This window comes from Falco naumanni, chromosome 9, assembly GCF_017639655.2.
Source record: "Falco naumanni isolate bFalNau1 chromosome 9, bFalNau1.pat, whole genome shotgun sequence".
Taxonomy (NCBI): Eukaryota; Metazoa; Chordata; class Aves; order Falconiformes; family Falconidae; genus Falco; species Falco naumanni.
Genome location: NC_054062.1, coordinates 4,182,019 through 4,209,293, shown reverse-complemented (window position 1 = coordinate 4,209,293; position 27,275 = coordinate 4,182,019). Strand labels below are relative to the sequence as shown.

Below are 27,275 nucleotides of genomic sequence, written 5' to 3'. Positions count from 1 at the left end.
GTAAAACCGCTCCCAGCTCTGCCCTGCAAGGGCATGATGCCAGTCCCGGCCCCACCGGCCTTTCCTCCCCCTGCAGCCGCCACCACCCCGTGGGAACCCCCTGGTGACATCCCCTCACCTGCCGCCCACCATGGGGACATGCGGGTGCATTGTCACCCCGGTGGTCTCTGCCGTGCAGCCACCTCCCTTCCTGGCAGGGAGGTGAAAGGGGAAGCGGAGCTGCTCGTGGCCGGGCTGGCTGGGGAGCAGGGCGCAGGCAGGGGCTCGGGCAGCACCCATGGGTGCTGGGTGCTGAGGAGACACACCCTATGCAGCAGATTGCAAAGGGAAAATTAAATCCCAACTCAAGGCACATGTTGGATCCTGGGGACATAAGCAGAGCAGACTCTCAAGTGACAGCAAACCAACATTTTTTTCAGGGCAGAATGTCTTTTGTTTTCTGGGGTGGGTTTTTTTTTTGTTTGGTTTTGCTTTTTCTTTGCACAAATTACTCTTTTTAGCAGCGTTCTCCGCTGTGTTTTTGCGAAGGAGGAAAGCGGCAGGCACAGTCTTCACCTCACCCGCCAGCCATGCCAGCCACCACCCAGAGGAGCTTCAGCTGCCAAAAAAATCGGGTGTCCATTTTTGATGGAAACTTGAGGAAAGATTTTAAAGAGAAGTAGCGCATTGGTGGGTTTATCCAGTATTTTTTCTTAATTCAAGCAGCCAACACACCGTGAATAACTCCGATTCCACCTCTCTAGTGGCAAGGAAAAATACACTGGCTACTAACAGTGGTGTTTTGCCTGCGGCCCCCTATCCCCTTCCCAAGCAGGGACTTACACGTATATCCCCTGGCAGGCACTGGGTGCCTCTGTGGGCATCAGCACTTGGGGAAACTGAGGCAGGGGCAGCTCCAGCTCCTGCCCCCCGGGAAATGGAGATGGGCAGGGAGGGCCAGCAAGGAGAGAGCGCCTGCGTGCTCTTGCTGCGGCCCCAGCTGGGAAGCCAAGTTCCCCTTCGGAAATCCTGCCCCTTTCCGGGCAAGCCTTGATGGTGGGGGGAAGACTTCTCGTCTTCTGCAGCTGCGGGGCGGCTGGGGTTGCAAGCGCTCTGTGATTCCGTGGGGAAAGCGGCAGAAACACTCGTGAATGCTTCGAGGGGCTTTTTGCTACTGCTGGGAACGGGGATGGGGTGGGAAAGGGGACCAGCCCCCTCCCTGCTGCCCGGGGATGCTGAGCCCCCTCCCTCCGCAGGGATGCTGAGCCCCCTCCCCGCTGCCCGGGGATGCTGAGCCCCCTCCCCCCGCAGGGATGCTGAGCCCCCTCCCCCCGCAGGGATGCTGAGCCCCCTCCCCGCTGCCCGCGGCCGCCCCGCCCGGCGCGTGCCCCGCCCCCCTCCGCACTACATCTCCCAGCGAGCCCCGCTGCCCGCGTCAGCGCCCGCGACGGGCCGGGCCGGGCCGAGCCGAGCCGGGCTGCGACGGGGCGGGCAGCGACGGGGCCGCGCACCGCCGCCATGCAGGTGAGCCGGGCCGGGGGGCGGCCGGGCCGGGTGTGCGTCGCGGGGGGGCCCCGCAGGCTCACCGGTGCGGGACCCGTAGGTCGGCGCGGAGACCACGCACGTCCCTGCGTAGCCGCTGCGCCCCCCCGCGCCCCCCGCTCAGCCGGGGCCGGGCAGCGATCCCCAAACCGCGGCCCCGGTGAGGCGTGCGGCGGGTGGGCAGCCTGCGCCTGGCACCCCGGGGCTGCGCGTCCCCTACCCGAAGGCTCCCTGTCACCCGCTGCCCTGTCACCCGCTGCCCCTTATCACCCGTCACCCACTCCCCCATCACCCACGCTCCCCCACCGCCAGCTCTCCCCTATCACCCACTCCCCACTGTCTCCCACTCCCGTCCCCCACTCCTGTCACCCCCGCTCCCCCTGTCACCCGCTCTCTGCCGTCACTCTCCCGCCCATCCCCGTGGCGGGGCTGTCGCGGGTGCCAGCTGACACCAGCCCCTCGAGCTCACGTCGTGGCACCAGCCTTAATCCATCGCCCTGGCACAGGCTTGTGCTTTAAGCTCAGGTGTGAGGTGCGATGCTTAAGGCTCCTGGGTCCTCCCGGTTTGCTGGCACCAGCCTCCTGTAGCAGCATCCCAGTGAGGCTCAAGGGGTGGCTCCCACTGGCTCCAGGGAGCACCCTGGTGTGGGGACATCTCCCCAGGCCACTGTGTCCCCAGTGGGGGCTGCAGCTGGGGCTGGCTGGAACAGCCGTGCTGTTTTGCATCCCAGGGGTCGGTGCGCTGCAGGGAGGCAGCTCATCCCGCCGTTCGGTTCGGGGCCAGGTGTCCCAGTCAGACTGGAGCAGCAGGTTGGGATGTGCCAGGCAGCCCAACACTGCTTCACATGTACACCACTGTTTTTTTCACTTAACGGCGAATGTTAACCCCAGAACTGCAGCGAATTAAGTGGTGACACATAGGTGTTGCGTGCATGGGAGGAGGCAGCGCAGGATATCTTTCAGCAGCTTGATTTGCGTGTGTGAACACCAGCGAGGTGCAGAGGAGGAGCAGGGCGCAGCCTTACCCCGGTGCCTGCTGAATCACTGCCGTGTGGGCAGGGGCGTGAGGACAGGACCGCATCCCTCCAAGCCGTATCCCTGGGCCTGCCCCATCGCCCCGCCAGCACAATTCCTCTCTTGCAAAGGGCGCAGAGATTTTTAGGGTTCGTCCTTTTGAGGTTTGCATCTCACCCAGCAAGATGCTGTCTGCGGGGAGATCATGCTCTAGCGTGGCTATAGGAGAGGAGCGAGGGGTCGTTGGCCCAAGAGGCATCGTTTTGGTCTCACAGCCACGCTGGGTGCCTGAAGACACGTGGCTTCACCCCAGGCTGGGAGACCTGGTGCAGTGAGGGGATCTTCTGCTGGTCACTTTTCTTCCCCTGTCCTTAAGATAGTTACTTTTTCCTTACAAGACACTGCAGACTTATGGGTGAAGCCTGCAAAGGAGAAATAGCTTTATTTAAAGGCTAATTATCATTAATCTGTTGCCAAAGGAAGCTTAAAAGCATGAGCCAATTATACATGCTAATGTGCTTTGGGTAACAGGCGGCCGAAGGGTGTAATTAGAGCCCGTCTGCGGTGTGGACACCCGGTTATGGGATGGTATTTCTGGCCGAGGCCGGTCCCGTCAGCCACATCTGCTGGTGCCAGTAACGGCAGGCGCGGGCGGCCAAAGCCGGGTCGGTGCAGCAGAGGAGAGAGCACAAGCCCCAGGAGCACTAGCTAGAGGGAGGCGCTGAAGGGAGGCAGAAAATAACCCAACAAAATTCCACTTTTGGGTGGTAAAACGAGCAAGACTTGGCAGCTGTGGTATCAGCACTGTAGGTGGATTCGTTGCGCAAGAGCAGTACTTGTTCTTCGTGTTTGAGCGTGATAAAGAGGGGGTTGATGCCTTTGTAGGTCCCGGCAGCCCCAGTGCTTGGACCGATGCTCCTGTGCCAGGGAGGCAGCCCTGGACCAGCCGCCCTGGCGCCCATCATCAGGCCTGTGGCTGTGGGTGCTTTGGCCGGTCCCGGCGATGCAAGAGGAGCCCTGAGAGGCAGAGGAGAGCAGAGGGTGGCTGGGCTCTGGCCACCACTGCTTCAGGCTGCAGATGACGTCCACTAGCTTCTGTCTGTCTCCCACAGACCTTCCCTTCTCAAATCTGGGCTAATGAAGCCCTGGGCTCGTCTCTCTCTCACAGGGATAAACTCTTTTTCTCGCCATCCCAGACACAGGCGCAGGAACTGCTGCTAGAGGTGAAAACTGTCCGGCTAGAGGGTGGTCTGCATGACTGATTTTCAGTGCAAGTTCCTCTTCCAGTTTCAGGAATTTGGGGGTGGGAAATTGCACCGTTTGGTAAAACCCCGGCTGAGCATCAGCACTGGGGCTCAGCCCTTCGGAGTGGTGGGTGCATGGACCCACTGAAGGTGTGGGCACCCCAGCCCCTGTCTGCCCCATCACTGCTTGACCTCTCTTCCAGATGTCCTTCTACTTCTCGGAGACAGCAGTGCTGCTGTTTGACTTCTGGAGCGTCCACACCCCCACAGGTAGGCTGCCAGCCCCAGGACACCCATCTGTCCGGCTGTGTTTTCCACCCAGGGAAAGGGATGTGGGGCAGAGAACCAAGCCGTGGCTTTGCATTCCCAGCCGGAGCAGTGTTAGCAATGGGCTGGGAGTAGGGGGAGCAGGGCCCCCACCCAGCATTAGTGTGGGGGCACCTACTGCTTGGAGGGGTCGGGGCAGAGCTCTGGTGGGCTCCACTTGCCCCAGAGCTCGGCGGGCACTGCCTGTTTTTGGCTGACCCTTTCCTACCGTGATGAACAGTGCTGTGCCCCCGTAATGCCCTGGGCAGGGGGTGATCCTCCCAAGCTGCTCAGGGAAGCATCCCCCTCCCAGGCCTGCCAACCCCCGTCTTCCTGGTCACTCGGTGGTGACTCAGCTTCCTGTTTTCTTTTACGCTGTTGGGGTTTTTTAAATTATTGTCCCAGCATCATACTTCAACCTTCTCATTTTTATGGAGTAGATGCTGATTTTTTTCAGAGCAACCCCTTTCAAAAAATACTCCCTAGGAATATGGAGGGGGGATTGGGCTAAATACGTCGTTTCCCAGCACATCCCAAACCTGCTGCCTGTCACTGCGGCCCAACCCCAATCCCAGGAGCCCTTCGTTCCTTCCAGTTTATCCTATGGATGTGCCCAAGCCCTCTGTGCCAGGACCTGCTGTCCCCCTCCTTGCCCCCACACCCCCTCTCCCACCAGCACGCAGCAGCAGGGTGTTTCTCATGCAGGGATGGCGCTCTCAGTGCTGGTGATCCTGCTGCTGTCGATGCTTTACGAAGCCGTCAAGATGGGTAAGGCCGTGCTGCTGCGGCGGGCGCTGCTGGCTCTGCCCCACAGCCTCAGCCGGGAGGCACTGGTGGAGCCGGAGGAGGAGGAGGACACTGGCCTCACACAGGGCAGGTACTGTGGGGACCCCCATGCACCTGGCTAGTGGGGTCGCCTGGGGGCTGGGGCTCAGGAATGGATGTAGGACCCCTGGGCTAGCGCAGGAGGGGAGCAAGGCTGTGAAGGGGCAGACGGGGATTAACAGGCTTGCGGGAAAGAGGTAGGTGTACAGCCTCGGGGGGTGGCCCTGGGGGCATCCCGGCCCCTCCAGGTACTGGGGGAGATGTCCAGGGTGTTCTTCAACTGTCTTAAATGCTCACATTCCCCCAGGAGCCACTGTGGGTGCAGAGGGTCCTTGTGCTTCAGGGCTGGGAACCAGCAGCAGCTCAGGCATCCCAGCAAAGCTGGCCCAGGTCTTTCCTTCCCAGCACAAGCCACTGGAGCCAAGCCCTGGGGTTTTCTGTTTCATCCCAGACCATTCCCGAGGCTCTTCTTCCTGCCAACCTCTTAGTAATACCCTCCCGGTGCTGTTGGCGTGGGATTTCCCCCTGCACTGCTGGTTGTAGCCCCCATCCCTCTCCCTTCTCCCCAAACCCATCTCTGCCCGCTGTGGACTGCTGGCGAGGCGGGGGTGCCAGCTGCCCTGGCCCCTCGTTGATGGGGTTTCCCATCTTCCACAGGTGGTTTCAGTACCACGTCGGCCAGACGCTGTTCCACGTGGTGCAGGTGGTGCTGGGCTACATGGTGATGCTGGCCGTCATGTCCTACAACACCTGGATCTTTCTGGGGGCCATTGCGGGCTCCACACTGGGCTATTTCCTGGTGTACCCCCTGCTCGGTCGGGGGTAGGCACCCCCCCCGGGATGGTGGGCGATGTGCTCCATGCCTCCTGCTACTTTGTCTGGAATAGCTGCTGTCACTTCTGCTGGGTCTGTCCTTGTCCCTGTCCTGTGCGGGACACAGCACCCCAAGGATTTGCTGCGGGGACCCTCAGTGCTGGCCTGATTCGGCTGGGGAGGTGCTGGGGAGTCCCATGGCCAGCACTCTGCCACACTGCCACCGTCCTCAGCTGGTGGCTGCCCCCCGGCTCTCAGGGAGCTTTGGCCGGGTGATGACGGCAGGGGGGTGCTGGGCATTTCCTCCCCCCAACACTTCAGGGGGTTCATCCTGGCTGGAACAAGAATGGCCCAGTGACCTGCTGGGGAAGGGGACATGCTGGGGACAGGCATCCCTGCCCTCCTGCTCAGAACTTCCCTGCACCAAGCCCCAATTCACACAGTGCCTTCTGGGGACAAGGGGGGGTCCTGTTGACCTTCCCCGCCCCCATCGCCCCCTACTCCTGCCCAGGGCTTCAGGGATGGGGTCAGAGCAGCCCCCAGGCCATGCGTGGGGCCGTGCTGAGGGGAAGCTGCTGCTGCGGGTGCCTCTTGCTGCTTTCTCGGGACGCCCCTTTTAATAAAAGTCATCTCAGTTGTTCAGCTCCTGGCTCGTATTGCTGCTGGGTGGTCTCAGGATGGGGCACCCCCCCAGCCTTAGTGGGAGTAGGGAGCCCCAGCCCTACCCCTCCAGCCCAGCCCCCGGGGGCATAAGAACAGTCTCCTCTGGCTTTAAATAAAGCTTTTCCGTTTTATTAATTATTATAAGCATATTTTTAAACATTTGTATAACTTTCTTAATAAAATATTCCTGGAAGAGACAGGTTTTAAGTTCCCAAAGCAAGGCACTCTGGGGGGTGTCCTTCCCGAGCGGGTTCGGCCGGGCACCCCCCTTCAGAGGCAGAAACAGCGGCACCTAAAATACAGGCGAGTGTCGGGGTGCTGGTCCCTGCTCCGTGCACGTGCACACGTGTCTCACGCTCACGAGTCCTGCCAACTCCCGCCAGCTCCGGGGCTTTTAGCATCTCTGCATGGGGGCTGTGCCAGTCCCGTCCCCCTCCCCACGGTGGGCAGGGCTGCTGGGGGGGGGGCAGCAAGCCCCTGCTAAGGCACCAGCTCTTTGCTTCGCCATCGGTGCAGGTGCCAAAACCTGCAGAGCCTGAGAGCCAGAGAAATCATCCGTGCACGGTGCTGGGGAGCACCGGTGGGCGAGAGCTGGGGTCCCTCCGCTGCGTGGCAAGCCTCAGCCCGGAGGCAGCCCCTGGGGGCACTGCCTGAATGCCGCCCTCCCCTCTAACATTTTCCTCTGAACTTAAATAGCTGCTTGAAGACCCTGCGGTGAGGGTAGTCAGGGGGTGGGTGCTGGGTGCTGTGAGCTCAGCCTGGGCGCTGCCAGCCCCAGCTCTCGCCTCACCAGCAGCAGTGCCAGCACCCATCCCTGCCCTGCCCCGGCTGCTATCACATTTTCCATCATCCCCTGCAGTCCCCTCTCCCACGGGCACTGCTGGAGCTGGCTGGGTAGGATGGCAGCGGGCAGGCTTCCAGGAAACCCCCGGGTTGGGGCAGGGGCTGACCCTCACCCATCCACGGTGGGGTTAGTGCCAGCTCCCCCCTGGCAGCCACAGGCACTTGTGCTGGGGCGGGGGGGGTGGGAGGAGGCAGATAAAGCATCTCTTCAGTAGAAAAGAAGAAAATAAGGCAGAAGGACAGAGCAGAGTCCAGGGGGTGCCCTGTGCCAGGGCAGGGGCCCCCCAGTCCGACCCAGTAGGACCACTTGGCTGTGGCCAGACCCACGCAGCAGCGAGGACCCCCCCCCCAGGCTAGGCAATAAGGTCTCAGTGTTCCCCATCCCCTCCCTCTCCCGCTGTGCTGCTTTCTGTCCCCAGCAGCACAGCAGGTCCTATTCCCCCTCCCCCAACCCCCAGCATCACTGGGGCCAGTCCATGGGGCTAGAACTCAGTCTGCACCCCCTCACCACTCTCTGTTGTGCCCATGGGCTGTGGGGCTCTGCACTTGCCAACCGGGGGGGTCACCTCCTCACCCGTCTCCTTGTCACTGGGCTGGTGGCAAGCGGTCCCGGCGGATGGCGATGGGGTCTCAGCTGTGGGTACGGGCGATGCTGGTGTGGCATGGGGCACCTTGGCCTCTGCTGGGCCATCGGCTGCCCTGGGTTTGGGTGGTGCTGGTGCGGTGTGTTGCACACTGGCCCCTAACGGGACATTGGCTCCGGGCATGGGTGATGCCAGCATGGGTGGTGCTGGTGCGTCATGTTGCACCACAGCTCCTGATGGGACCTCGGCTCCAGGGACAGGTGATGTTGGAGCAGCATGTTGCACCCCAGCCCCCGATGGGACTTCAGCTCCAGGGACAGGCGATGCCAGTGTGGCGCAGTGCACCCCGTCCCCCTCACTGGCTGGATCTTGTGGGAGGACGTCACCTGTGACAGACCCTACCGCCACCACCACCACCTCCTCGGTGGCACTGCTCTCCTGTGTGGTGTTGGTACCGTTCGTCAGCTGCTCCTCCTCCGCCTTGACGCTGTCCCCAAGGCTCTCCTTCGCCAGCGCCTTCCGGATCTCCTGCACCCCATCGGGGGAGCTCGGCTGCGCGCCAGGGTCCGGCTCCTCTGGCTCTGGGGAGCCGGGCTGCAGCAGCGCCTCAGCACGCACCGCGTAGGGCAGGCCCCCCTCGTCGTCTTGGATCACTGACACCACTTGCTTGGCCCTGCGGCGCTTGTCGGCCGCCGGCTCAGGCTCCGGCTGCCCGCTGTACTCCTCGCCCCAGTCGATGGGGATGCTCTCGCCCAGGAGGTGCAGGTTGGGATCGCTGTTGTGCATGACCATGCTGTCTCGGTACAGGTTGTGCTTCCGCTGCACGGCTGCCTCCTTCACAGCTGGGGGACCGAGAGAGATGTCAGACGGGCTGTGGGCACAGGGCAGTGCCCACCACGCTTGGGCACCTCTCCCCGCCAGCCCCTTGGGTGTCTGGAGCTGGGCAGAGGGTTCAGCATCTCACCCACTGCTCAGCTGGGAAAGCTGCTCCTGGTACAGCCCCCGGCACCCTCCTCAGAATCCTCCCTCCTCCTATGGTTCCCAGCACCCTGCATGGGTGCACCCTTCCTCCTATGGTCCCCAGCATCCATCACGGTCCCTCCAGGTGCTGCTGAGCTCAGGTTTGGCTCACACTGACTCCATCCAGGACCAAACACCCACCCCAGGGTGCTGGAGCCCCCCAAGGCAAAGAGCTGAGTGGGTCCAGGCTCCCTGGTGCTGCGGGACCCTACCTTGCATGATGTCTTTCATCACCGACTGTAGCACGACCTCCTCGTAAGTGTTCTCCACCAGGATGAAGCTGGCAAAGTCCTCGAAGATCAGCTCCTGAAACTTGGCTAATTCCTGCCGCAGGGGAGAGCCTGCTCAACTGGGGGGCAATGGGAGGGAGGGATGCTCCAGCCCCTCCGTGGGGGAGAGTGGTCCTTCCCTCCGACCCCAAACTGCACCCTCTTACCCCCTTGCAGGTCGGTGCCAGCTTCTTCAGCAGGAAGGGGATGGTGATCTGCAGCAGGGCCTCCCTGAAGAACTTCTTCCGCACAGTGCTGCTGTCGTAGTCATATTTCTGCGGGGTGAGTGAGAGGTACTGCTCAGTGAGGGCTGCGGGCTGGCAGCTCCCCCATTTGCCCCCCCCCCCCATCCCATTTCCATGGGCATGAGCAAGTTCCTCTGCCCCTCACATCCTTCCCTCCAGCCGGTTCTGGGGGTGCCTGAACCCCGGTAGGAGCCAGCTCCTCCATCATGATCTGCAGAAAAGGTTTTTGGGCCAGCCTGAACCCGGGTGGCTTTTACAGTGATGCATGTGTTGAAGAGGGACCTAGTTCCTCCAGGTGATTTCAAGCTCACCTGCCCCACATCCCATCAAAATGCACAAAAAATCTCAATATAAAGAAATATTTTCCCTGAAGACTTTTGTTAAAATTGGCAAGGTCACTCCTGGCCTCTTCCGCAGGCTGCTGGCCCTTGGAACGAAGCCACCAAAGGCCCTGACCCGCCACCCCTCACCTTGAGCACCCTCTCGAGGATGCGCTGGATGGACTTGCACAAGTCGTCTTTGCCCTGCAGCTTCCCCAGCTCCTGGTGGAGCAGGGTCTCGAATGTGAACACGGCGTCATCCATTTGCTGTGAGCAGAGGCAGACAGTCAGTACTGGGGGGGGGCGGGGGGGGGCAATCCAAAGGGACTAACCATGGGGGTGGGCAAGGTGCTTTTTTGGGGCACTGCCACACTGAGATGAGCCTTCACACTGGTAATGTCCCTGGCATCCCAGCACGACATCCACTGACTCTGCCCTGGGGACCAAGGGTGCTGGGGGAGGAGGGTGCCCAAAGGTGGTTTGCACCCTCCCTTCTACACCCCGCTCCAGGTTTGGCTGGATCAGACCCCCAGAACTGGGCTACTGGCCCTGCTGGTGCCAGTGGGCTCAGCGGCAAAGGGGCAGCTGTGCCGTGATGCCCAAGCCTGGGTGCCGAGTTGGAAGGGTGCCCCACGCTGCTGCCCACCCGTGGGGTTCCACCCTGCCTGGGCTCCAGCCCAAAGGGCCAGATCCATCACACGTCCTTAGGTGGGTGCTAAGGACATGAAGGTCCCCGAGACAGGACAGACATCCCAGTCAAATCCCTGCCAGTGCTGCACAGCCTGGGCTCCCCACCCTGCCTCCCATCCCCAGCACTCTGCTCAGCCAGGGGGACACGGGAGGACCCCGGTCCCTGTCCCACCTGTCTCATGTGGATCTGGGCCCTCTGCTTGAAGACGGACGTGCTGGAGACATCGAATCGCTGCTGAAGGCCCTCCAGTTTCAGCTGGTCCATCTTCTCATAGCACGACTGCATCTTGACCGGGTGGAAAGCCAGGTGGGAAAGCTTCTCCATGTACTGGGGGTAAAACCAAGCTCAGCAGGGCAGGACAGCCTCCCCGCATACTCGGGGTTGGGACATGCCACCCCACACAGGACTCATGCCCATGTGTTTTCTCAGCCTGGCATTCCCCAGTGCTGTCCACACTGAGGACGGCAGCAGGACTGGCCCCGCCACCCCCAAGCCCACCAGCCAGCAAGGAGCATCACCAGGTCTCACCTCCACCAGTTTCTCCAGACCACCTTCGTTGACGATGTTCATGTTCATGTCTGTCACCTCCTTGAAGAAGACCTCCCGCACCTCAGCAAAGCCCTGGCTCGTGGGGGTCATCAGGGCTTCCAGGATGGAGGAGATGTAGGGCTGGACATGGTTACGGACACAGACCTCCGCTTTGGGAAGGACGAATGCTGGGCAGAAAGCGGGGATAAGCATGGTGATGCTCCTCCTCTGCCCTTCCAGCTCTTCAAATGAGGTCCTGAACCCACCCTAGGTGGGGGACCTGTCCCCCTCCCCAAGCCTCTCCAGAAGATGGCTCCCAGACTTGCAGGACAATGCAAGTTTTTTTTGCAGAGGGCTCTCAGTCTGTACTGGACCCATTCCTGCCCCACTGCCTTGCTTGAGGGGGTCACCGTCCACCTTGCACCCCACCTCTGGGGACAATGCCAATGAGGATGTGCACCCTGGCAACTGTGGCTACTGGCATCTCCCCAGGGGTGCTGGGCTGTGCTGGCAGGAGCCACACTGCACCCCAGGAACAGCCACATCTTGGGGACATAGTGGTAATGCCACACCAGGAGCTGGTCACAAACACAGCCACATACATGTATGTCCATGCACCTCCCCACAGGGCTGTACCTCGGATCTTGCTGGCCAAGTGCTCCTTGGAAGTGATGATCTGGTCCATGTCTGTGCGGATGGTGCTCTCCATCTGGGGCCGCTCCTGTTCGCACTTGGCCATCGCTGCATCGTACTGGGCATTAGTCTGCTCATAGACCATCCTATAGACAGCATCCGAGATCTGGCAGGAGAGAGGTGGCGTGGTCAGCTGCCCCCCATGCCTCCTGCTGCCCCCCTAACCAGCGCCTCCAGCACCAGGTGCCTGCAGGACCTGTGGAGCCTTCACTCGTGCCCCCAAGCTGCATGGGATGAAGCTCCCACAGTACAGAAGCTGCTCTGAAGCGGTACCCGAGGGGCAGAGAGCCAAGCCCTGCCTCCATCAGCCAACCTGCCCCAGGCAGGTCTGGAGATGCTGCAGGTCTGGGGATGCTGGTGGTCCAGGCAGGAGAGCCCCTGGCCCAGTTTGAAAGCTATGCCCTGCCCCGTGGGGTCTCAGGAACCAACCCCAAGCAGGTGGAGCCTCCTGCTGAGGCTTCGTGGTCACTTTGCAGCCAAACTCCGTGATTTCAGGGCTGCTTGGGAGGCAGAGCTGCCCCCCCGCACCATCCCCCCCCCTCCCTTGGGCTTCCCAGCTTTGCAGCTAAGACCGCAGCTACTGAAAAAGTGTGTTTGTGCATTTTTAGGCTGCTCCAGTGGCACATTGTGAGCCTGGTGGTAATTATCTATCAGCTTTTAAGGTTTTAGCAGGCAGTTTTGAAGAGCCTTCAGTCTTTCGCAAGGGTTCAGGCTGGATTTAGCCTGTGCTGCTCTAAAAATGGCTCGGCTAAATATAGCCAGGACGGGCTTCGCTGCGGGGCTGGGCTTCCTCCTGTTTGCTTCCCTTGCCCCAGGGAGCAGGCAGCGCAGGCAGGGATGGGCAGGGCCGCTCGCAGGGGGACAACAAGGAGCTTTAAAGAGCCACAGTGGAGAATAAGGACGGCTGCCTTGAGAGGGGGCGACGCGGGGGGCAGCGCTGGCTCTGGCAGGCAGGAAAGCTGGCAGGCACCCAGCCCCGTGCGAAGGGAGGCAGCAGCGCAGCCCCCAAAGCAGAGTTAGTGCGGGCAGGGGGGGAGCAGGTGATGATGACCCCACCCCCCCCAGCAGCCCCAGCCCCACACCTGGATCCAGGTCCGCTGGCGCTCCTGAGCCTTGCCCTTCAGCCGGGGGCCGATGGCGGTCCTCAGCTCGGGAAGCAGCTCCTCCATCACCAGGTTGCTCAGGACCTGCAAAGGCAGGAGGCTCTGGGGACCCTGCCCAGCCCACAGCCCACCACCCCAGCCTTGGGGAGAGCTCCTCACCTGGGTTTCGTTGCCGCACAGCATGTCCCAGGTGCCGTACTGCTCCTTTGACTGGCGGTACATGCGGACGGCATCTGTGAAGGCTGGAGCCTCCACTTTGGAGTCCTCAGAGATCCCTGGGGAGGAGACCAGTGAGCAGCCCAGCACAGGGAGCGAGAGGCAGCCCAGCTGCTTGCAGCACCCCAGCCTACCTTCACAGGGGGTCCCTTGCACCCCCCGACACCCTCGGACCCACACAAGAAGCTCAGGGCTATCACTGGGACTGGGGGACCCCACTCCAAGCTGCTGTCTCTGCCCAGGTGGGGGGCAGCTGTCTCCCAGACACACCAGATCCCCTCCAGAGCTGGACGAAGGGCAGGGAGGCAGGAGCAGGGGTATGGCAGGATGGGGGCTCAGTGACTCTCAAGGGTGCAGGGGACCTGGGGGGTCAGAAAGCCCTGAAGGCACAGCAGAAGCAGGGGTTCAGCAGTTGGGGGGGGCTCACTGACCCCCAACACTGCAGGAAGCAGTGCAGCTTGGGAGGGAGAGGGAATCAGTGAAGTGGTGTCGGGGATGAGCCAGCCCCAGGAGGCACGCTATGCTGCAGCTGGTGGGGCTGCCCCCTGGGATGTCCCTGCCACTGGCACAAGGGGGACTCTGACATCACCCCCACCCCCCCGCAGCACCCAGGGTGAGGGGCAGGGTGCTGGGAGCCTGCAGCCATGTCCCATGGGGAAGGTGGAGATGGGGACAGTGGACAGGCAGGACAGCCTTGGAGCCCACTGGCACGTGTCCCACACGTGTCACTGCCTCGCCCCAGCCTCTCTGGGCCCTGCCTTTTGGGGGTCCCTGTCAGCCAGAAAGAAACGCTCCTGGGAGGGAAACCCACCCCAGCACCCCAACTCCCCTCCCCATGCCCGGAGCCCCGGCAGGAGGAAAGCAGGATGGGACCCACGCCCTGGGTGGCCCCATGGCGAAGGGTCCCCCAGCAGAGCCACCCTGCTCAGGGGCTCCCAGAGAGCATCCCCGCAGCGACGACAGCGGAGGTTCGTGGCACGTCCCTGGACCGCCCAGCGAGCTGGGGAGATGCAGCCAGGGGTGATTCTCCCTTCCCAGGAGGGACAGCCCAGGGCGGTAAGCCCTGGTTTCCAATGAACACAGATTTTTCTAAGATGATTACATTTAACTCCAAGCCTAAGCAGCTTTTCCTAAGGGGCAGCTTAACATACACAGGAAAAATACTCAGAAAGTCAAGTCTGACCCTTTCTCAGTGCTCAGTGGGAGCCAGAGCAGGGCTGAGCTTCCAGGGGCCAGTGCTCCTCCATCCACGGCTCCTTGCAGCTCAGCATCACCTCCTGGTTGGGACAGCCTGCTACGGGCTTCAGTCCCCTGCCAGAGCTGCTATAGCCAAACCTCGTCCTCCAAACCATGCAGAGAGCAGGGCAGGATCTGCCCCCCGAGAAGCCACCTGGATCTGCCCCACCAGGGTCACTCATCCCTGGCTCAGCCTGGGGGACAGCAGGCTGCGGGGACCCGTCCCCAGCCCTGTGCCCTGGCCAGGGACAAGCAGACAGGGCTGGCTGCAGGAAGCCACTGTGCCACTTCGCAGGGCAAATTTAATGAGTTTGCTTCATTAATATCCAGCTCGTTAGGCACTGATCTGAGCTTGCCTTGTCAGGGACGGGAAGCGACTGCCCAAGCCTGGACTCGGTCCTGGAAAGGCTCCTGGGGTGATGGTGCACCGTGGGATAGGAGTACCCAACGCTGGAGAGCAATGCTACACCTTGGCTTTTCCAAAGTCCAGCCCGCTCACAGCACAGGATAATCCCCTCTCACCAGGGGGAGAGGAAGAAATGTGAGTCTGAGGTTGGTTTTTGCCCCAAACACAGCTGAACAGGGCAGCCTACCCACAACAAGGTGCAAGAGTCAGTGGGGCAGGCACTGCTTCAGCCCCATGTGCCACCTTACAGGACATTCTCGGAGCAGCCAAGGGCACCCAGGCTCCAGGGAAACCAGGCTAGACACTTCCTGCATGAGGAATGATGTTGCACATCCCCAGTCCATACAGAAGAGCTGGTGTTACAAAAATACAGTCTTAAAAAGGGAGGTGAAAATTCCCACACTCATCACAACCAGAGGCAGAAACGGAAACTCTAGTTTAGGAAAAAAAAACATAAATTGCTCAGCAACAACAAAAGAGCTTTCATGGAATTTGAAATAGTATCTCGGACCTCGCAGGAGCAGTGAGGGGCAGAAATGGCACTCGGGAGGGAAGAACCATCTCGCAGAGAAACTCAGGCTGTGGAAATGCAGAAACCCACCAGCACGGAGCCTTCCCCGGACCACTGGGAGGAGAGAATTTAATGGCACAACCCTGGCTGGCAGCAGGGGTGGCGGAGGGGCTCACATCTCTCCTCTCCCCCACAGCAGCACCCAGCAGCCAGGGCAGGGGGGGAAATTAAAGCTAAATAAAGTGAATTTTTGTTAGTAGGCACAATCGATTTCTCTCGTATCAGGAGCTGGGTTTGCTCACAGTGTCCCACCTTTGTGGGTTCAGCTAGCAAGCACAGGGGGTGCAGCAGCATCCCCTGGGGGGACAGTGGCTGGAGGGGTGGCTGCACCCAGCCCCTCGCCAAGGTGCCCGGGCCCCGGGTGGGCAGCAGGGACACTCATCCCAATGAGCTCGGACACCCCCAGCTCACCAACAGTACGTGGATGTGTCCTGCAGCGAGGAGCACCAAAAGGAAGGGAAAGAGCAAAGCTTTCAGAAGATTTAACCTAACATGGGAGGATGGAAACCCCCATCCAAACTCAAGCTCCAGAACCAACCCCATTACCCCACTCCCTAAACAACTAAACTCCCTAAACAGCAGCTCTGGGGCTACACGGAGCTCCCAGGAGTGAAAGAAGCACTTTTAAAATAGGCAGCATTGCTCTTTGCCCACTGAAAGACACAATTTTGAGCAGGTTTCAGCACTGGCACCTCCTTCCCCAGGAAACTTCTCACTATCCAAGGCACCACTGGGACCTGGGTCTCAGCCCAGGAGCGCACAGGCCACAGCCAAGCAGGAAAATCGTGTTTTCCTGCCAGAGTATCGCTGACGTGGGAGGCAGGTCCTGCCTCTGCCCTGGCCCCTCGCAGCCCTGCACCCCCCCTGCACCCCCCCTGCCCGCTGCCCTCGCTTGCCAGAGCCAGGCGCTGCCGGTGGGGTGGGGAGACGGACAGTGGGGCTTGGGGTTTCGATGACTAATTACCAAATATTTTCTACCTCAGGGTGGAAAATAGGCATCAGGGCGTCTCTTGAGCCAGGCTCTGCGCTGGCTCCTGCAAATGCTGCCTGCCCTCGTGCAGGCATCGCATTCCTTACGGGCAGTGGGATAAAGCCAGGCACAGGGATGCCCTGGCCACCTGGATCCCTCCCGCTCCCCACCCTCGCTCAGAGGGAAGATGAGATGTTCCATGATGCTCAACAACTCCCAGCCAATTCCTCCTCTTGACACCCAAATCACCCCCTTTACCCTAAAACCCAACCCGACCCCCGCAGGGTCCCCAGGACCCTCTCCAGAGCAGGAGGACGATGCCATCCCCACCCAAAGCCCCCGTGTCTCCCCTGCCAGCGTTGCTCACCGTTGTTGCAGTGTCGTACACAGTCCTGGAAAACCGCCTGCCACTTCTCCTGCTCCTTGCCTGTCATCACGCAGAAATAATAGTGCCGGGCGTAGGGGTGCCAGAGGATGAGGGGGAAATCCGTGGGGCACTTCAAGATGGGGGAGTGCCCCGATTTGGGTGTCACACCTGCAGAGGGGGGAAGGATGCTTTGAGGAGCAGGACAGGGATGGGGATGCTGCAGGGCTGGGGGCGTCCATCTCCCCCAGCATTCAGGACTGGGGCTACAGCAGGGGCACACAAGACTCCTCAGCTCCTTCCCAGTGCCTTTGCTGTGAACTCTACCAAAAACACGGGGCAAAAAAAGTGTTAAAAGCCTCTTCCTTCCAAAAAAGAGATCAGAAATGAAAATTGGAAAATAAATATTAAAAAAATCATTAATTCCAGCGTGAAACCCTCCTCATAGCTGCCAGTCTGCCCCTGCTGCTGTCGTGCACATACCCTGAACTGGCAAAGGGCTTGTTGCCCTGTGCGAGCTGCTTCAGCAGCTCCTGCCCCACTCCCCAGGGGCTGCCCCGGCCTTGAGGGACCCAGAGCAGGAGGACAGTGAGCAGGAGGGTCCTGGATGGAGGAGTGGGAGCTGCAGCTCTCATGGGGCCACAGGAACATCTTCCTTCCTTCCCCAGCAGCTGTGGCAGGACCTTAGCAGTACACACCTCACATTGCATCCCATACCCCACGGGGGGAATGGGGCTGTTCTCCTTCCCTACAGCCCCACACCCCAAAACCACCCCTTCCAGAAAGTTCCCAGGGATGCTACACCCCAAAACCACCCCTTCCAGAAGTCCCCAGGGATGCTACACCCCAAAACCACCCCTTCCAGAAGTCCCCAGGGATGCTACACCCCAAAACCACCCCTTCCAGAAGGTCCCCAGGCATGCCAGGTCCCCAGGACCACTCACCAGGCAGACTGCTGTTCACCAGCTCCAGGTACTGGTCCACAGAGGTGAGGATCTTGTAGCCAGCGCTGTTGATCATCACACGGGCCGGCAGGTCCCGCTCATAGGCCTGAGCAGAAAAAGATGGTCATGGATGATGGGGAGCACAGCCACACCACCACAGCAATGGGGTGTCCCCCTTTGGACCTGTGCCCACCAGAGATGGGCAAAAGGGTGATGCCCCTCACCAGTTTGTTCTCGTAGAGGACCAAGCCGTAGTTGTGTGGGACCACGCAGAAGCGGTTCCTCCACTTCTTGTTCTCCTCGATGTACTGGAAGAGGTTGCCCGAGTAGATGACATGGTCCTCCAGCGGGACCTGTGGGGAAGAGACGCATGTGGGTGGCAGGGAGGGGGGAAGCTGGGTGCCCCTCTATCCCATGGCCACAGCCTGGCTCAGGGAGATCAGCAAGGTCCATTTGTGGTGGTTTTTTCTGCACTAGGGCTATGCTGAGGGTCTCCAAGTTCACCAGTGGGTTATCTCCCCTAGCACTGCAAATTTTGATGCCTGAATAAGTGCGCCTGGGTGACAGCTTTGAGGGGTACCACATGCAGAGCCTGAGAAAAAAACTCAAGAGGGGCTGCTCATACAGCAGCGGAGTCGCACATGGTGGTGGTCACCATGGTGGTGGTCACACCTTCATCCCTGGTGTCTCCTCCCTGGGACTGATCTCAGCTGAGCAACAGGAGCTCACTTGGCTGAGCAGCAGGCTGGAGCAGAGCCCTCCAGCAGCTCTTCCCAACCTCAGCTGCTGTGAATTCCTCAGCTTGGGGCCAGCGGGAGCGTGGTGGTACTGCGCAGTGGTCACCATCAACCAGAAGGTCCTGCCAGGGTGCGGGCCAGAGGCACGCAGCGGATGGCAGGCACCAAGCCCTGCTCTAGCATGGGCTCCAGATGGGACATGGAAGAGGAAAAGCAAGATGTCACCCTGCAGAGCTCAGCAGCAGAGGATGCTTAAATACTCTGGACTCCACAGAGGACCAGTGACAGGAACAGGCTGAGGACATTCCATGCCCCCAAGCCCCCCTGGCTGAGCAGCCCCTCGCCAGCTCTCCAGCACCTTTTGGCCCTCACACCGACAGCATTTACGCCATCCCAAACACAGGCTGGCTGAGCAAGCCAAGAATTTGTCCCAAGAATTTTTATGATCCCAGGAACATAAACAAGAGCCAAGAGCTCTCGTGAGGGTGGGAGCACGCGGTGGCCGCCTCTCCTGCCATGGCCACCCACCATCTACCACAGTGGCTGTCAGGATGGACCAGCCAGGGCTTGGGTCCCACCATGCACCGGCAGGACACTTCTGCAGGACATTTCCCTCTCCTCTCCCTCCCCTGTCCATCTCCTGGTTCACAGGAACCCCACTGCCTTCCCCAAGCCCCCCACCAATCCCTGACTCCGCACCCCCATGGGTGGCAGGGAGGTCTGAGAGCACCCTGCCTCAGCACCTCGCTCCCAATACTGCTTTCCAGAGCCCTTGGAAGGGGGAGAAGATATCACAAAGCAAGCCCTGCAGGGCTGGGGGACAGTGGGAGGGATGAGAGCCCAAACCCATGGCCACCAGCAGGGATGGGGACAGAAAGGTGGTGCCAGCTCCGGGAGTCCCCACTAGCACCTCACCAGGGTGGCTCATCCAAGGAGAATCAGCCCTTATAAATTACCTTTGAAACTGCTGCCCAAGGCAGACGAAGCCATACAGGCTGTCTGCTAAAGAAATGAAATTAAACGAAACCCAGGCTGAACTCTGACCCTCGCTCACAGCCACCAGCATCCTGGGAGCCCTGGCGCAGCCGTCCCCTCCTCACACCCCCTCCTTGCCCAGGGGAGGCACCGAGGCGGCACCACCCAGCCCCAGCAAATATTTGGGACAGGCAGGTATGTGCCAAATTGCTAGGCTGGGCAGGGAGGGGGCCAGGAGTGTGTGGGAGGAGGGCCCCACGCTGCCGGCATCCCTGCTGCGGGATGGGGAGCGATGGGGAGCAAGACCAGGGTCTGGTATGTCAGCAGTGGGGCTCGGCGGGAGAGGCTGTTATGAGGCAAGATTATGTCTGGGGACAGTTTTTCAGGGGCGCTGGCTGGGGACACCTGGGCTGCTGGAGAGACCAAAGGCAGAGACATCTATTCCTTATTCTCATGGCTGTTGCTTCTTCCTGGAATTTCAGGTGACTGAGCCATGCTTCACACCCCAGCCCAGCTGTCCCTCTTTGCCCAGGAGGGTCACCAGTCCCTGGCATCGCTGCAGGAGCTGCCTCTGAGCACCGCATCCCCATGGAGATTGCAAAAGAAAAGGTAATAAATAAATAAATTATAAAAACCCAACTGCCACAATGCAACTGGACCTGCCTGAGGACAGGGAGAATGCTACTCCACATCTTCTTGACACCCACAACTTTTTGGGTATATCTGGGGGTGCAAAGCCCAGCTGGAGGATGTGCTCTCCCCAGCTCTTTGCAGATCCATCCCACAAACACACAGGTCCCTGTGGCGTCTGGAGCCCCGGTACATCCCAGTGGCACTGCCGGGACCCTGGCACCCTGGCAGAGGACAGGCAGCAGATGGGACATTATGCAAAGGAATGTCCTATTTATACACCGTTGTTTTAAAAGACTTGCACAGTGTCCCTGACCTCCCTGCCTTGCTGCCATTCCTCAGACATTCCTGGGCTGCTTGCTGGAGCTTTTTAATGAAGCAGCCAACCTTGGGATGGAGGTACCGCCCGGGGAGCTGAAGACATCTGCCAAATTGCAGGGAACTCAAGGGACACCTTGCTGAGGACGCTGGGTGCTCAGCTCCTGCCCAGGAACCTGCACACCTTTATTTTGCTCAACACACCCAGCACCCAGCCAGCTTTCGGAGGAGATAGGGCATGTCCAGGTGCCTAAGCAAGGTGTCACCTTCATGGGTGGGCCAGGGAGACAACTGCTGTGAGCAGCCAGGGCTTAAGTCGGGTGTCATGCACGCAATTTCTGCAGATTTCTTAAAAAAAATACCTCTTTAAGTCCCAGACAAAAGCAGAAGCCCATCCCCATGTGCAATCCACATCTGCTTTCAAGGAGCACCCGCAGGACAGCAGCTCCACTGACCCAGCCAGGGAGGAACCCCCAACCCTGCCTGCTGGCGAGCAGCCCCGGCTGCTGCATCTGCCTTGGGAGGAGGGAGGGGAGGGCAGGATCCATCCCCAGCTGCCAGAGGCACAGGCAGCAAGGGGGGATGCTTGGGGACCTTTTGCCAGGCAGGAGACATGTGGCTGCTGGAGATCAGGCTTGGAGCCACCTCCTTTTGCCCCACAGGGTTAGGGACACCTGCCAGGGGGTTCCTACCATCCCTGGGCATTTGTCTGGGCTGGAGCATTGCTGGCACCCAGGAGCAGGAGGACGAGAGCCCAGCATGCCCTGCTTAGGGTTTCACTGGGCGCAAGGGGGTCCCGGGAGCTCTTGCCAGCCCTGGCATCAAACACAGACATCCATGGGGGCTACAGCCAAAAGCCAGCTTTGCCCCTGCTTGCTGGCTGCGCTCATCGCACGGGTTGGAAAGAAAACCATCCCAAGGAGCCCCGTGTGCTGCACAGATGGTGGGACACCAGGGGGATGGTCTGGGCCAGTGGCACAGGGGCTACGTTCCACCTTGGCAGGGTGTAATGGGGAGGGGGCACGAGCCTGGGTTTTGGGGAGGGCACTGGTGCAGGCTCACTGGGCGCAGGGATGGAGCTCCCTGCCGGCTCCAGGCTCCCGGTGTGGAGCCGGGCTGGGCTCTTACCTTGCGGTGGAGCAGCTGGGCCTGGGGCCCTCCGTTGCCTTCGATCTCATAGCGGACGCTGTTGAAGAGCGCTACGCCGTACTGCTCCTTGTAGCACCGGCAGAACTCCCCCAGCACCTTCCCCGTCTTCTCTGCAAGGGGAGAGCACAGCTGCGTTAGGCAGGGGCTGGATTCAGGGGTCTCCTGGCTGCAAAGCCCCCTGGCACCCTGCTCGGACACCTTCCCCCTGCCCTCCCCACCCACCCAACACCTCCCGCTGCCCTCCTGCCTGCCGGAGCAGGCTTTGGTGCAAGGGCCACGGCCGAGCCCGCTGCCCTCTGCCCTCCCCGTCCAGCCCAGGGACTAATTTGGGGTCAGGATCATCTCTTTTTCTTGGCCTTTCATGTTAATGCCATGGATTCCTCTCCCCGGCAGGAAATTCCTGACATTAAGCTGATTCCGGCAATGCTGACGGCTTCCCGTGCCTTCTGCAGCTCCCCAGCCCAGCTCCAACTGCCTCGACTGGCTAAGACTGGGGGGAACCCCCCATTCCCAGCCCCAGGCATCGCCCACAGCCCCCCGACCCCCTGCATCCCTGTAAGGGCCATCCGACAGAGGGGCCAGGCAGCTCCAGGCTCTGCAGCCGGTGATTCTCGGGGCCATGCATGCAGCAGGGAGGTTCCAAAGGGAAAGGACAGCTCGGCTCCCACCACACTCCCCATGTCACTCCCCTGTGTGAGGCAGGGACCCCCACCAGGACTGCCCCTCCAGACTGGGGTGAGCCCAAGGTGCTGGCAGAGCTTGAGCTTCCAGGTGCCCCGCTGCACCCCACACCAGAGGAGATCCCCTCCATCCCGCAGGCAGTCCCAAGGCAGCCACCTGCCCCTCGACGGATGGGGTGGGGGGAGGTTGCAACCCCCCCCCCTCAGCAGCAGGGATGGTGCTTTCCCAGCCCCAGGGTTGCAGTCACAGGAACCCCCTTGCTCCTCCCGGGGCATCAGCCACAGGGGTGCAGGGCTGTCCTCCCAGTCTTTGCCAGCACCCCTGCCCCACGCAGCAAACCCTGCCCCACGCAACACTGTTCCCAATGCAGCAAACCCTGCCCCACGCAACACTGTTCCCAATGCAGCAAACCCTGCCCCACGCAGCAAACCCTGCCCCATGCAACACTGTTCCCAATGCAGCAAACCCTGCCCCATGCAACACTGTTCCCAATGCAGCAGACTCTGCCCCATGCAAGCACCCTGCTCCATGCAGCACCCTGTCCCACGCAGCAAACCCTGCTCCACGCAGCAAACCCTGCCCTTTCTCCTCCCCAGCCCAGCTCCAGACCCCACATGTGGCTCCTACACCAAAAACCCCATCACAGAGCATCACAGGTCTGGGGAGACAACTCCCTCAGAGCTGCCTTTGGCACACGGGGCCTCTACTTTGAATTTCGCTCTCAACTTTGCCCCAGAGCCTGTGAAAAGGAAAGAATCTGAGTCGCCTCCAACTATTTCTGACGGCTCAGCCTCTGCCAGAGCGCTGGCAATGGGCGCGGGGAAGAACGATGCTGGCTATGCATCCCCAGTGCAGGAGCCAGCACAATGCTGGGGGCATGAACCCAGACAAAACAGACCCCCACGCCGGCCCCGGCGCAGCTTGGCAGGAGCCAAAATCTCCAGCAGCAGCCGACCCGGAGCTGTGCTCGCAGCCAAGCCATCACGAAGAAGCGGGTTGCTGCAGGGTGCTGCAAATCCCAGTGGGATGAGCAGCTCCGGAGGAAAATGCCGCCCGAGGACAGTGGCTGGAGGCAGATAAACCCATCCCCAAGGAGATGCTGGCACCACCAGCACCGCAACAGGAGCAAACACCGCAGGCCGGCATCTTACTGTGCCAGGGCTGAAAACCCCCTTAAATTTAAGCAACTTTTTTTTGTGGCAAAGAACGAGACGCCTGCTCGTCCCAGCAGAGAAATTCCTCACCCCCGATTTTGGCATTTTCTCCTGGAAAAGAAAGAGCTCGCAGTCACGCCGCGCTTGCGTCCACGCCACACCTCTGTTGCAACTCCCGTCTACAAAACTGTATGATTTTGGCCAGGGCTCTGGGCGGCGATGCTGACAGCTGAGATTTAGAAGGACATTTTGAGGTTTCATTTCCTTTCAGTTCATGGGAAAAAAAGAGCCCCTGGTCCCCAGGCAGGCGAGAAGGCTTAGTCACTCATTCTTCCCTGATTAACGACGGGGCCAATTAGGTAATTTTAAGTAAATGGAAAAGCAAAAGTCGATTACTTGCAGACACTGAAACTAATATTTGTAGTCAAATATCCAAGGTGACTAAATCCCCCCCAGCTCAGCAAGACCCTGTGAGGAGCTGCGGGGATGCTGGGGGGCCCACTGATGCTCCCTGCTCCATCAACCACCGTGCTCAGCCCCAGGGAGGCAAGAGGGGCAGGGACCCACGGGGGGGGGGTCGGGAGGGGGTTGCCAGCAGCATGGCGAGGTGACACAAGGTGACACCAGGTTTGACAAGATGTGGAGTGCTAGCAGTGGTACAGCCAGGCTTTGCTTGAGAGCAGAGGATGGGAAGCCCACGCTGATGATGCCAGGGGGTGCCCTGACCCCCGCATGCCTGCAGCAGCCTGCGTGAGGCTCACATGTCCCACATGGGAGCTGGCCTGGCCACCCACCGGCTCCTTCACCAGGCTGAACAAAACCCGGCAGCGCTAGGGGCTATGCAGAGCACCCCCTGACCCACCTGCATGACGGAGGCCACCCATGAACAGCCGTCCCTCTATGCGCAGCTTTGGGTGCATGTCCAGCGAAGAGCTGGCAGGTTTGGGGACAGGTGGCAGTCCAAGGAGCTGTGTCCCCTGCCTCCTCCTGGCCCCTCACCTCAGCTCCCCCCCTAGTCACGGCAGGGTGAGGGAGGGATGGGGCTCGGCTGGCTCCCACCCCAACCTGGGTGTGGGCTCAGACACCCACGGCAAAGCGCTGTGGCAAGCTGGGTGCACACGCAGGGACCCTGCAGGGCCAAGTGTCCCCAGCCACCTACTGATGGTGCTTTCCCAAGCCTGGTGTTTGCTCTGGGACCACTGTGCTCCCAGCACTGACACCTTCCCACTGCTCGGGGTGCCACCACCCTGGTCCCTGTCACACTGAGCTATGCAGGGGGGGCTGGTCCCCAGGCAGCCAGGGTTGCTGAGCTGGTGCAGGCTCTGGCACGTCCCTCGGGTTCCTGGCAAGGACAGGGGGAAACTGCCAGTTTTGTGGTCACAGAGGTGTGCCAACAGCACCCACCAACGCGAACGCCTGGCTCAGCAGGAGCTCCAGCACCAGCACCTCTGATCACAGACTTCATCTGTTACTTGGCCTCCGGGTTCCCCTCCTTCCCTCCCCAGCCATCCCTATGACTAAGCTGCACGTGGTGGCTGCAGGCAGAGATAAAGGGGCTCTGCAGCAGCCAGCTTTGCACGGGGAGGGTGGAGAAAGGGCTCTGAGCATCCCAGCCACCAGGCAAACCCCGGAGGTCAGGATGGATGCAGGGCTGGGCAGGATGCTGGGAGCAAAAAGCAGGGTCCATCTATGTCACAACAGCTTCGCATCGCCAGGCACACTCCAGCCCTCCCTGACAGATCCCCAGGGATGCACACACCCTCCGCATCACCCAGCCACCACAACACGGCAGGACTAGCAGCTCCCACGAGGACACCCTGACAAGGAGACGAAACAGGCAGCACAGGTTTGCCCTTGTCCCAGATGACGCCCGAGGACCACGGAGCCCGAGGCTTGTCTGGGCGAAACTGGCTGGGAGAGGCAGCTCCTGCTCCTGGCCACCCCACCGACCGGTCGTGCCACCGCAGCTGTCACCAAATCCAAAGCACAATGGCACGGGCTGGATCCTGGAGCAGCCGGTGCTGCTGGCGATGTGGGCTGCATCCCCACAGGCATGTGCAGCCCTCGCATGTTGAGAGGTCACGGCTGGGCCAGAGCAGCCCTTGGTCCAGTGGCAGTCCCTTTGAACCAAGGCAGGAGGTGGATCTCACCCAAGGACTCCAAAAGCCACAGCAAGCTGCCCAAGCTGGTCCAGCAGCCTGGACTGGATGCACCCTGTCCTTGGAAGCATCGTGAGCATCACCAGCTGCCCTCCACACGCACATCCCAAGGCAGAAGCCAGCTCTTATCCTGACCTTCCATATAACCAGGGTCAGCCCCAGCTCTGGCATCTCCTACAGCAAAGCCAAGAGGAAAAAATGAGCCATGAGCTCCAGGTCTAGCCCAGAGACCTTATCACCTAGAGAGCAGCTTGGACAGCTTGACCGTATCCTTCCCTCCAGCTGCTCGTATTTGCTCCCTGCTGTTTGTTTCCCTGCCATGGGGACACCAGAGCGCCAGAAACACCAGCCTAGCAGCCCTGCCTTGCAGAGAGCCGTGCCAGCACGAGTCCGTGGCCGGAGTTCATTTTCCTCATTACCCCCAAAATCATGTGAAAATGACAGTGATGCTTTAAATAGCCCAGGCCATGGCCAGCAGTCACCAGATCTGGCAGCGGGGCAGTCAGATCCTGTACAGGTTTTGCTGCAAAGTTTGCTCAGCCCCCACCCAACAGCAGCGCCCTTCCTGCTCACCATCCTCTCAATGCATCCATGACCTGTGGAGGTATCTCCAGGATCAGGGCTGCTGCAGCATCACAGCACATCCCAGGTAGGACAGAGGCCAGCGGGGACAGGGACGTGGCTCAGCCCAAGTGGCTCCCTAGGGCTGGGGACCAGCTCAGCCTCCCCCGGCAGCAGGCTGAGCTGCACGCTGCTGGGCAGGCTCTGCTGGGGATGCTCAGGAAAGCTGCTCTTCAGATGAGCATCCCTCTCCAAGCCCTTTCAAAGATACCTGATAAGCTGAGGTTGGAGATGTCCCTTCCCCTTTCCTGATGTGGGAGGATCCTGGGTGTGCAGCAAAGGGTTAAAGCCGAAGGTGAAAAGGTAGAGGAGCCTGCACTGCTCCTCTGCACCCAAAACTGCCTTCACCCCTCTGCACCCCAACGGTAGGCAGGTCCATGCCTTTGGGGACGCAGAGCTGCCTCCTGCTCCTCAGCTCCCCCCCAGGCTGGCTGGGTTGGCCCCTGGGGCATGGCCACCACGCTCGTGCCCCCCCTGAACGGGGTGGCATTGCCACAAGCGTGCATGGCCCAGGAGAACATCCCACCTGCACCTGCGGGATGGGGCTCTCCCAGATGTACCCCATGGGGCGGTGCAGGGACAGCAGGATGGGGTGCTCTGCAGCTGAGCTGCTCATGCTCAAAGCAGCACATATCCCCACACACTCATGCACACCCATGCACACACCCATGTGCAAACATGCACATACCTGCGTGCACACACACCCATGCACACACGTGTACACCTGTGCACACCCCCATGCCACACACACCCATGCACACACGTGCACACACACGCACACCCCCCAAGAGAAGCTGGCGGCTGACAAATCCGAACGGGAAGAGTCATCTGCAACCTCCCTTCAGCCCACATCCCGTTTTGCAAGCCCAGAGCCCCAGTTCCTCACGCCAGGCACACCCTCCAGAGACTGTGTCATCCCTCTGCTGCTATTTTCTTATATTCGGGGGGTGAGAGTGCCTTTAAAATCCCAGCCTTCCCCAGAAGACCCCCTGGGTTTATGTCACTGAGATGAGTGGGAGCAGGAGCAGCAGCTGGGAGCTGGGGGATGCCATAGGGATGCCTCACCAGAGGCAAGGAATTTTCCCCCTGGTCCAGAAAAAAAATAAAATAATAAATTAAAAAAAAAAGGACAAAAAAGCTCATTGAAGCAGAGCCCCCGGGCTGGCTGAGCCGTGTCCCCTGCACTCGTGATGAAACCATGCCTGGCTCATTTCCCCAGCCCCCGCGGGACAGCCTGACTCAGCGGGGCCACAGGAAAGCCCCAGCTCCCCCTGCCTCCACGCAGGCTGCCCATGTCCCCCCCATGTCCCCCCGCTGCCAGCTCAGCAAGGGGGTGATGGCATCGGGAAGTGTTTGCAGAGCGATGGAGGAACAGACACCCGGGGGGGTCAGCCTGTCACATCCCTTTGCTGGGTGTCCCTGCCCGGTGAAGGTCCCTCTGTGCTGTGGTGGCCCACAGGAC

At 60.6% G+C, this 27,275-nt stretch overlaps 2 protein-coding genes across 3 annotated transcripts in view; one reads left to right on the top strand and one right to left on the bottom strand.

Annotated features, from left to right (window-relative positions):
- The first annotated feature begins 1,433 nt into the window (after positions 1 to 1,433).
- On the top strand, positions 1,434 to 6,521 carry SLC31A2 (solute carrier family 31 member 2). Its single transcript, XM_040606860.1, has 4 exons — positions 1,434 to 1,503; positions 3,983 to 4,049; positions 4,791 to 4,962; positions 5,568 to 6,521. Exons 1-4 carry the CDS (start codon positions 1,498 to 1,500, stop codon positions 5,734 to 5,736), a joined length of 414 nt encoding a protein of 137 aa, XP_040462794.1. The 5' UTR covers positions 1,434 to 1,497; the 3' UTR covers positions 5,737 to 6,521.
- LOC121093908 (protein Niban 2-like) overlaps positions 6,494 to 27,275 on the bottom strand; it is a 31,434-nt gene continuing 10,652 nt past the window's right edge. For both annotated transcript variants that reach the window (XM_040606858.1, XM_040606859.1), the window contains exons 2-14: positions 21,178 to 21,308; positions 17,614 to 17,742; positions 17,390 to 17,495; positions 16,449 to 16,616; positions 12,842 to 12,957; positions 12,662 to 12,766; positions 11,523 to 11,685; positions 10,887 to 11,074; positions 10,530 to 10,685; positions 9,818 to 9,934; positions 9,270 to 9,377; positions 9,046 to 9,157; positions 6,494 to 8,655 (exon numbers count right to left, since the gene is read on the bottom strand). In XM_040606858.1, coding sequence (XP_040462792.1) covers positions 7,712 to 8,655; positions 9,046 to 9,157; positions 9,270 to 9,377; positions 9,818 to 9,934; positions 10,530 to 10,685; positions 10,887 to 11,074; positions 11,523 to 11,685; positions 12,662 to 12,766; positions 12,842 to 12,957; positions 16,449 to 16,616; positions 17,390 to 17,495; positions 17,614 to 17,742; positions 21,178 to 21,308 — 2,543 coding nt within the window. In that variant the 3' untranslated portion in view covers positions 6,494 to 7,711. The remainder of the gene's footprint in view (positions 8,656 to 9,045; positions 9,158 to 9,269; positions 9,378 to 9,817; positions 9,935 to 10,529; positions 10,686 to 10,886; positions 11,075 to 11,522; positions 11,686 to 12,661; positions 12,767 to 12,841; positions 12,958 to 16,448; positions 16,617 to 17,389; positions 17,496 to 17,613; positions 17,743 to 21,177; positions 21,309 to 27,275) is intronic.

Excerpts from the sequence above, each read along its gene's own strand:
- SLC31A2 (XM_040606860.1), top strand. Across the intron at positions 4,050-4,790 it reads GAGCGTCCACACCCCCACAG|GGATGGCGCTCTCAGTGCTG; the intron begins GTAGGCTGCCAG and ends TTTCTCATGCAG. Across the intron at positions 4,963-5,567 it reads ACTGGCCTCACACAGGGCAG|GTGGTTTCAGTACCACGTCG; the intron begins GTACTGTGGGGA and ends CATCTTCCACAG.